Source organism: Serinus canaria, chromosome 2 (assembly GCF_022539315.1).
Source record: "Serinus canaria isolate serCan28SL12 chromosome 2, serCan2020, whole genome shotgun sequence".
Classification (NCBI taxonomy): domain Eukaryota; kingdom Metazoa; phylum Chordata; class Aves; order Passeriformes; family Fringillidae; genus Serinus; species Serinus canaria.
In genome coordinates, this window is record NC_066315.1 from 120387406 (window position 1) to 120396384 (window position 8979).

Here is an 8979-nt window from a genome sequence, read left to right on the forward strand (position 1 = left end):
TTCAATGACATCTCATAATACCACCAACACACTTTAAAGCAATGTACTGGGGACATACTAAAAAAAAACCAACAACAACAAAAAAAAAAAAAAAAAAAAAAAAAAAAAAAAAAAAAAACAAAACAAAACAAAAAAACAAAACAAACAAACAAACAAAAAAAAAACAAAAAAAAAACCCCAAAAAAACAAAAAACCAAAAAGCTAGCAGCAAAGAGATCTGCATTATAGTGAGCTTGAAAATAAACTGGCAGTTGGCATAGTCTAATGAGTTATTTCTCTACACTGGTGTTCATGAAGAGAGAGCTTTCCTGCAACTGTTTTAAATTATGTTAAATATACATGTGTAAATCTGGTTTCCTTATAAACCCATTTCAGATGTTGTTCTGGTGTGCAAATACCTCTATTGTTCCCAGAGCATGAAAACAAAAGCACATCTGCAAACATCTATGACGTACTGCTCTGCTTCATTCATGAGTACTTTCATTAAAATCAATGGGCTTCACACCCTCTGTTCGTATGAGCTGCAACATGCAAAAGACTGGAGTCATGACAACAGATTTCAGCTCACAGTGTGAACTGCATCCTTCATATGCTGTTCCAAGTCTAAATATTGAGAGAATTTATCTCCAATAACAATACTATATAAAGATTTTTTTAAACAGCCAGGAGAAGCCTAAAGAAAAAAGGATAAAAACAACTTTATTTTGAGAAAATATTTTTTAGAAGATTTACTGGAATGGCAATTTACTTTTCCAGAAGGGAAGGGAGGGTAAAAAAGAAAGCCACTGGCTGTATTTAGCCAAAACAAATATAATAAAAATTGAAAACTGCATTGTGCAATGAAACAGAAATTGAAATTCTGATTTCTTCCACACTTGGATTTTGGTGGGTGGTTTTTTTTTTTTTTTTGTTTGGTTGTGTTTTTTTTTGTTGTTGTTGGTTGTTTTTTGTGGTTTTTTTTTTTTTTTTTTTTTTTTTTTTTTTTTTTTTTTTTGTTTTAGGGTTTTTTATTAATCCACAAACATAGCTGCCTTTGAATATCAGAACTTTCCACATCAGGAAATAATTTTTGGACAGCTACAAATATCTCTAGACAAGGGGACAGAAAGGTACAAAACCCACTGCACACTTCCTTGTCTGAAGGAACTGAATCTTAGTACCTTGCTACATTTTCTGCTTCAGAAAAGAAAAAATAAAAGCCCAAGTGCAAATATCTAATTTTCTGCTTAATACAAAAATACCCATTCTCCTGAAAGTTTCACCAGACATGATGTGACAAAAATTCCTTGAAGAAACCAGCAAAAGCATCGGTTGAGAGCTGATACATGGGTTAGTCCTTTAGTCACACCACGTGAACAGCACCTCTGATTTCGGTAAATTCTATTACCTGCCTGTTAACTGAACACGTTTCTGAACGCTGATGCAAGCGGCATTTCTGAAAAAAAACACTCCCAGCAACTCTCTAGTCGTAAAACTGAGACTCGTTTTTCCTCCTGTTACAACAGACCAAACCCGCTCCCTCGCCCCTAGCTGAGGAACAACTCTGCAGAAGTTGCACGTGGCACTTCCAGCGAGGCCAGTGACATTACAGCAGCAAAGGCTGAATTACAGAGTACCAAGCTTATTTATCGTGCAGAGAGTGAAGTGACGGAGGTACAAGCACTGCAAGTGAGCACTCCAGTAAGCTCCAGCCCTCGTTAACCTCGCTGAACCCTGACTTGACCGCTCCCGACTTCAGCGGAGGGCGGATCGCAGCGGCCGCTCCGCACGCCCACCTCGGGCTCAGCCGCGGGACACTGGCTTCGTCGTGGGGAAGGGTGTGAGAGGCAGGTCTGTGTGAGTGCACTCCACAGCTCCTGCTCTGAGCAGGATGCTTGAAACAACGCCGTATTTTGGTAAAAACAGGAGTTATTATATGAGGGTGGACCCAAGTTTCATTGATTTTACTCGAGCTGCGTCCCCACTCCATTAGCTCCAGCCTCCTGTTTACAAGCCGAGCGCATCGAGCGCACACAGCCCGCACATCAGCGCGACACGAGGGCTCTAGTGTAACAAGTTCCTGCGGTTCTTGCACGAACGCGGTGCGCAGGGGCTGAGGTGCCGGGGCTCGCCCGCCTCGCTGGCTCTCTGAGCCAGGCGCGGCCACCCGGCCATCGCCACCTCGGGCAGGGAGCCGGTGAGCCGCCTCAGCAGGGAGAAAGGAAAGCCGTCTGCAGGCGGCCGTAATGCGGATTTCTACCAGCTGGTCGGGAGAAAGCGCTGAGCCCCGACAGCACAGCGCGCTCGGAGCGCAGCCGGGGGCAGGCGGCTCCTCGCAGAGTGGGGCGGGGCGGGCGCCAGGCACCTGTGGCGCTCCCCGGCCGCCGGCGGGGCCTCGGGGGCGCCGAGCAAAGGGCGCCGGGAAAGGGCGCACGGCCACGGGCAGGGGCAGGAGAGGCGCCCCCGGTGCGAGGGCAGCGGCGAGAGCGCGGGGCTGGAAGGAGGGGCCCTTCCCGCGGCGCGCCCACGCAGGCGCGCGCCCCCCCACCCCCATTCCCGCCCGCCCCCCCGGCGCCGCCGCGCACGGGGCGCCCCCCGCCGGCGCCCACCTCCGTCCCCGTAGGTCTCCACGCCGTATCCGTCCTGCAGCCCGTTGCTCCAGGTGCCCTCGTAGCGGGCCGGCGTGCTAAGGCTCTGCCGCACGCCGTAGCGCCCCTTGAAACCGTGAGACCACTCGCCGCGGTACATCCACCTGCCCTTCGTCTCCACGCCCAGCCCGTGGCGCTTGCCCTGCGCCCAGTAGCCCAGGTAGGTGTTGCCGCTGGGCCAGGTGTAGCCGCCCGCCACCTCGAAGCCGTGGGACCAGGAGCCGGCATACTCGCCCTGCCCCTTGGGCCCGGTGCAAATGCCGTGCCCGTGGGCTTTCCCGTCCTCCCAGCCGCCGCAGTAGGTGCCGCCATCGTCGAAGTCGAACCGGCCGCCCGTCATCCAGGGCAGCGGGGCGAGCGCGGCGCCGCCGCCGCCTCCCGCCCGCCTTCCGCTCCCTTCCCTGCTCTGCCTTGCCTTCCCTTCCCGCCCGCCGCCCGACCGACAGCCCCGGCGTTCCCCGCGACTGCGAGCGCTCCGCCGGCCGGCCGCCCGCGCCCAGCCCAGCCGCAGCCCCGCGGCGGCGAGCGGCGCCCGCCCCCCGCTCCTCCCCGCCCGCCCCTCCGCTCCCTCCCGGGTCCGCCCCCGGTGTGGCCGCGCCGCTGCCGCGGGGCAGGTGCGCGCCCCTAGGGCGGGCTGGAGCTGCGCCCGTGGCCGCCGCGCCTGGGCGGGCTCGTTCCCCGGGAACAGCCGCCTTCGCCCGCTCGTTCCCGGGGAGGTCTCCGTGTGCCTTCTGCTCCCGGGAAAAGGTGCCCCCCGCTGGTCGGGGGCGCGCGCGGCCCGGGGCGGGGCGAGCCGGGAGCGCGCAGGCCGGGCCGGAGCCCCCGCGATGCCCGGGGGGCGGAGGTGGCTCCGTGCCCTGCCCCGCCTCGGTGCTGCCCGCCCCTCGGCTTCCCGAGCGGCTTGCTGCTACACCTGCTAGCACCTGCAACAAGTAGGCAAAAAGAGAGGGCTTCTGAGTGCTACTTGTGATTCTTTGTTTCGGTTTTGGTTTTTTCTTTTTCATTTCTTACTTGACCTGAGCTTGAAGACTAGGTTTAAGCCGAAATTGTGCATGAAGAGCACAACTGAGTAGTGTTTTGTCACTTTTCCCAATCATGTGTGGAGCCCACCAAGTTCCACGGGTGGAGAAATACAGGGCAAAAAGAATGTGGGTGGTATCGAGGCTTTTCAGGGACAGCACGGCTGGGAACTTCATTAGGAGTCTCTCATTATGCCATCAGCTCCGCGGTCATCAGGCGACTGAAGAGCTCTAAATCCTGCCAAGTACTTCTTTGCCAGATATTTGATAATCAGATAAAAAATTGTAAGGGCAAATGACAGGAGAAACACATAAGCGTAGAAACTGCAGAGAGAATAGCAGGAAAGGGATTGAAAGCTGCTGTCACGGTGTCCTAGCTTTTTGTTCTTTCACAGTTATAGACCAGGACTGAAATATGAAAGAAAACATTTGTCTTCAATGGGGATTCTGTTAGAAGTATGAATCATATTTGTTAATCATGGGTCATGGCACTATCTGGACACAGATTATTTGGAAAAGCAGAGAAATAACAATGGCTATGTTAGTAGTGATGAATAAAAGGCGTATAATTGCAAGTGGAGGATTTGAATTCAAGACAGTAGAAATTGAAGCAGTTAAGCTTCAGAAATCTACAAAATTCAGCCAAAATGTAAGCAGTTTTGACTTAAACCTAAGTGAAATTAAAGTATTGCACATACTAAACATACTTGAATAAATTTTTAAACTTTGTGCTTCACAACACACTCTTCTGTGTTCATTTTTATGCCACGTTTACACAGTTAAGTGCCAAAGTATTTCTGCTCTTTCTAGGGGAGAGTTGGGCACCATAACTGATACTGTTGTCTCCTGTCATCATAAGAAGTGTGAGCTTCAAAGCCCTCTTTCTGTGCTGTAAGAGGATTTCTAGTTCTGCTTGAACATGTGGATGGAGAAGACAGTGCACACATTTGGACACGTACATACAAAGAGAAAAAGACACAGTCAAAGACTTGTGCCTTTTCATGAGAAGATGGAGAAGCTTTCAATGCCCCTTTGAGCCTACAAGTGTAGAAAACCAGACAAAAATGTTGTTTCTCTAACACAGACATGCAGTCTTCCATGTATCATTGGACAAGGCTAGGAAGTGTGCTGGCGTTAAGGGCAGACCTTCACTGCAATATGGTATTTTTGGAAAGCTGTTACTGAGAATGGAGGGGAAGTCTGAAGATGTTGCGATGGGATTGCTGAAGAAGATACAGCACAGTATTCTCTGAGTATTACTTGAGCTTTCTGAGTTTTATGCCGTACATGTCTTGCATTTCTTTTTCAAGAAAAAGATTGGAAACAATAGTGGTGACAACACATGGGCTTTGAGGAGTTTACTATTTTCGTTCTGTTAATTTATTTACTGTTTTCTTTCTTCTGACAGAAGCTAAAGCCCTGTAATGTTTGAACAGAATTACGAAAGATTGAAACACTTTATATGGTTTGGGGAACCACCTGTTGGAAGTCAGCATGCCTAATAGGTGATACTGGTGTAAAATTTTCTAGGCATTGATGTTTCCTGTTCATAAGTGCATGTTATTATATGAGCAGACTTTTTTGAAGTTGTCATCATTGAGCTGGAGCTGCTGAGCATTGGGTATGTCTCTTATGGGGCTACTGTTGCTTTGCACAGTGTTTCTGGGTGCAGTGTGCAGAAATGAGGTGTAAAGCCAGAATTGCCTTGGAAAACAGTTCTGTACCCTGTGCACAGCTGGAACACAACCAGCACAGAGTGGAGCAGAGGTGGGGTGTGAAAATGGATTAGCAAATCCAGACAACGCTGCTGTGCCTTGGCAGTGGAAGAGGTGGGTCTGGTGAGGGAATGGGACGTTTGCCCAGCTGCTCTCTGGATCTGAGCTGTCTCTTGAAGGACCAGCTGTGTCCCTTTGCCCAATGGCCCAGACAATAATCATGGTTGTGCAAGTCCTTTGCCAAGCTGGGTATCACTTTTGGCTTGGTATTGGTGAATAACTGGATTTGCTGTTGTAAAGACTTGGTTAATTGCACCCCTGACGTGTTACTGTTCTGTTACTTAGCGATGAATTGTTTATCCCTAAAGCTGGTGATGTTCTGTCTCTTAGGGTATCCCAAACCTATAGCTAATTGGGGCTGCCTTAAATTCTTACATGTGTACAGTAGAAGATGTTGTACTATTGCAAAAATTAAATAGATGTCTGCCTCTTAGTCCTTTGTTTAACCCCTTTGATTTAAATTTTCCAGGTTTTAATACTAGATGAGCTGAACCAACAAGATCAGGTGGGCCAGAGATGAAGAGCGAAAATTTCAGGAAGGAATCATATTATTTTTCTTTTGTTATTACATGTGTGTCAGTGGGTCCTTTTTTAGTGACCTGCAAATGATGCTAAAATCAGTGGTAATTTTGCATGTGGTTGATATTTCTAGGTGTGCTTATTTAAATTAGGTGATCAGTTTAAATGAACTTGATGCTTGATGACAAGATGAATGCATCACTGCCAGCCTTCTCTTAGTATACTTTCAGCAGGGGATAAATTTTAATAGATGTGAGAATAGAAGTGCTTTGCAGAGAACTCCCAGCATCACTTAGCCAGGTCTGATGGTGTAAGAAGCCACAGGTGTCTCATTGCTGATGAAGCTGTAGATTTATTATTTGGTTTTTTGGTTGGGATTTCTTTTTTTGCTGACAGAGTTTGCATTGCCAAGTCTCAGCTTTAGTTCAGGCCATGTCCTATTTGCTTCTGGCCATGGTGCAAGTAACGCTCACATTCAACCTTTGACATGTATATGTTAAATACCTTAGATCCACAGATTTTATTTCCTTTCCTTCTTCCCAGAATTAAATTAAAAATTATTCTACAACTCCATAGATGCAGGAAGTAAGCAATTACAGGTGTATGAATGAGTTTCTCTTTTGTCCAAACTAAATGGAATTAATTTCACTCCTTTTTTATCTACGTTACAAGAGTTCTTTTCTGAAATCTTTCATGCACTCAAAACCACTCAAAAAATACAAGGACCAGGTGCAGTTTATTTATTATTTACAAAAAAGTCATCATCACATCATTAGGTCTGATGACACTATATGTATGCAAAACATGAGTGCCTGATGACACAGTATATATGCAAAAACTGTGCTGCAGGGTTATATTTAAAAAGGTCCTTGCTCTAGGGATGGTAGATGCAGCAGGTGAAGATACACTAATTCCAGACATTTAATATTAACTGGATACAAAACTGCTGAGTTTAAACTATTAGTCTATAGATATCTGATGCATGAATAAAAATTAGGCACATTTATTCTTACTCCTAAAAGCCTGATTCAGCAGGGAATTACTTTAAGTACTTTAGTAATCCCATTTACTTCTGTGGGACTACACATGAGCATTAAATTAAACATCTGCAAGATATCTGTGCTAAAATAAAGCAAAGCTCTGAAGTCTGTTCTCAAGTGTTTCATAGAATGGAGGCAGGATGTTTCACTGATGAGCTCCACGCCTCACACATTGTATTGGAGGAGTTCACACACAGAACTACTGTTTGGGAGGCAGAAATACAGAAGTATAGGTAGTACAAAACTCACAGTCTAGAGATTTCAAAGGCAAATAGGTCTTTTCTGGCTCCGTAGGAGCAGCCACAACTTTTTTCTGAGTTTTCTGTTTGGAGTCTTTGTTAAAGTTTTTAAACATAGTTCTGTATAACTTTAACACAAATAATTTTGTCTGACTTCTAAAACAGGAACAAAGCACTTTTTCTTTATACACTGTAAATCCACGTAAGTTAGTGTAAATACTGAAGCAGTAATTCTAGAGGAATTTTTTTTTTCAAAAATTCTGCTATAATATTTGAGCAACAATGTGTTATGAATCTGCTCTCCTAGGTATATCAGCGTCAGTTTTACCTCTCAGCTGAAGCTGGGACTTAGCCAGTAAGACAGTATATTTAATTCCAGAGATATTGTGCTTACTCAGTGAATACAGTTATTATTTTCATTGCAAAAGTGCTGATAAAGCTTATAAAAAACAAAAATACAGAACCTCTTCTAACTTGAAAACACGATGAGTATGTTCTGTACCCAGACTTCTATTTTCAGCATTGTTCCAAGCAACTGAATTAGATTTGTAATAAAAATGCAGTTTATTTTTTAAGGAAATGCAGCATTTATGTTGAACATTTTTGTCTCTGAAGTGATTTTAACAGTAAAAGAACTCTCTATGCAAATGGTACAATGTGTTGAAATGTTTCTTTTTTTTTTAAGTATGAAGATATTACAATATTTTATTATAGTGGGAAAATATGATATATTATTCCTGGATCTTGTCAACATTTGGAGTTGTATTGTTGGTTGGTTCGGGATCTTTTTACATATATCTACAGAACAAAAATTAGTGGATCACTATACCTTATTCCATTTATAAAGAAAAAAAAAACTAACTCCAAAAGTGTTTTATTTTATAAGACTTGATATAAGGAAAAGTCTCATATCAGTGATTACGCTAAATTAGCATTTTGATTATATAGGTTGTGTTATTATAGGAAGATACCTAGAAAACCAGATTTATCCCAAGTAAATTTTTCCTAAATGGTGATAGGAATTGTGCAACTTCCTTGAGGAAGATGAGAAAGGTTTATAGATTTCCCCTTTGGATCGAATTCTCAGTTCTGAAGGTGGCTTGTCTAGTCTTGTTTGAGTATTCTTCTTTAGCCTAAGGAGGCTCTGTGATGCATTATTTCCTTGTAAACCTCCTGATTGTCACAGTTGCAGTTGTCTGGACTTTATCTAATTGTGTTATGTTATTAGTTGCTGAAGTCTGATTTCAAATACAAACCACACTATTTGGCTAATATTGTGTCATATTAAAATAGCATAATTCTGTGTGACTCCCAAAAGATAAGATATTATTCTTTTTACACTGGTGCCAGGAATCAGCAGTATGGTGGTTCTGTTCTCCTCCACACAACAAGATGATGTGTAAAAATGCATCTTCAGTTTGTGATTTGCTGTTGTCCTAATCCTTTCTCACAGAATACTGTTTAACTAGTTGCTTCCCACTTTCTGTTAATGAAGTTGAGTTTCACTTAGCAGGCTTTCACCAGCACACTCTTTTTTTCCCCTTTGAGATTATATTCCCAAAGTTAATTTTCAGTTTTAATTCTACATTGCAGTTCCTCACATTTGCATGTGCAATAACTGAACTTTTCCAAGATCAAAGTTATTCATGAAGGTATTGAATATTAAAGCATTTGGTACAAATTTAGCATTTCGTACATCCTTTAGTCTTGGGACTTAATAATTAATAACCATTACTGAATAACTATAAACAATGTGTAGT

The 8979-nt window shown here is 44.4% G+C and overlaps 2 protein-coding genes across 6 annotated transcripts in view; both read right to left on the reverse strand.

The window, feature by feature from the left end:
* Nucleotides 1–3130, reverse strand: part of JPH1 (junctophilin 1) — an 82613-nt gene extending 79483 nt beyond the window's left edge. For all 5 annotated transcript variants that reach the window (XM_050970282.1, XM_050970281.1, XM_050970280.1 and 2 more), the window contains exon 1: nt 2589–3130. In XM_050970282.1, the coding sequence (XP_050826239.1) occupies nt 2589–2967 (379 nt within the window). In that variant the 5' untranslated portion in view covers nt 2968–3130. The remainder of the gene's footprint in view (nt 1–2588) is intronic.
* RPL7 (ribosomal protein L7) overlaps nt 1–8979 on the reverse strand; it is an 886137-nt gene that overhangs the window by 481549 nt on the left and 395609 nt on the right. The window lies entirely within an intron of this gene.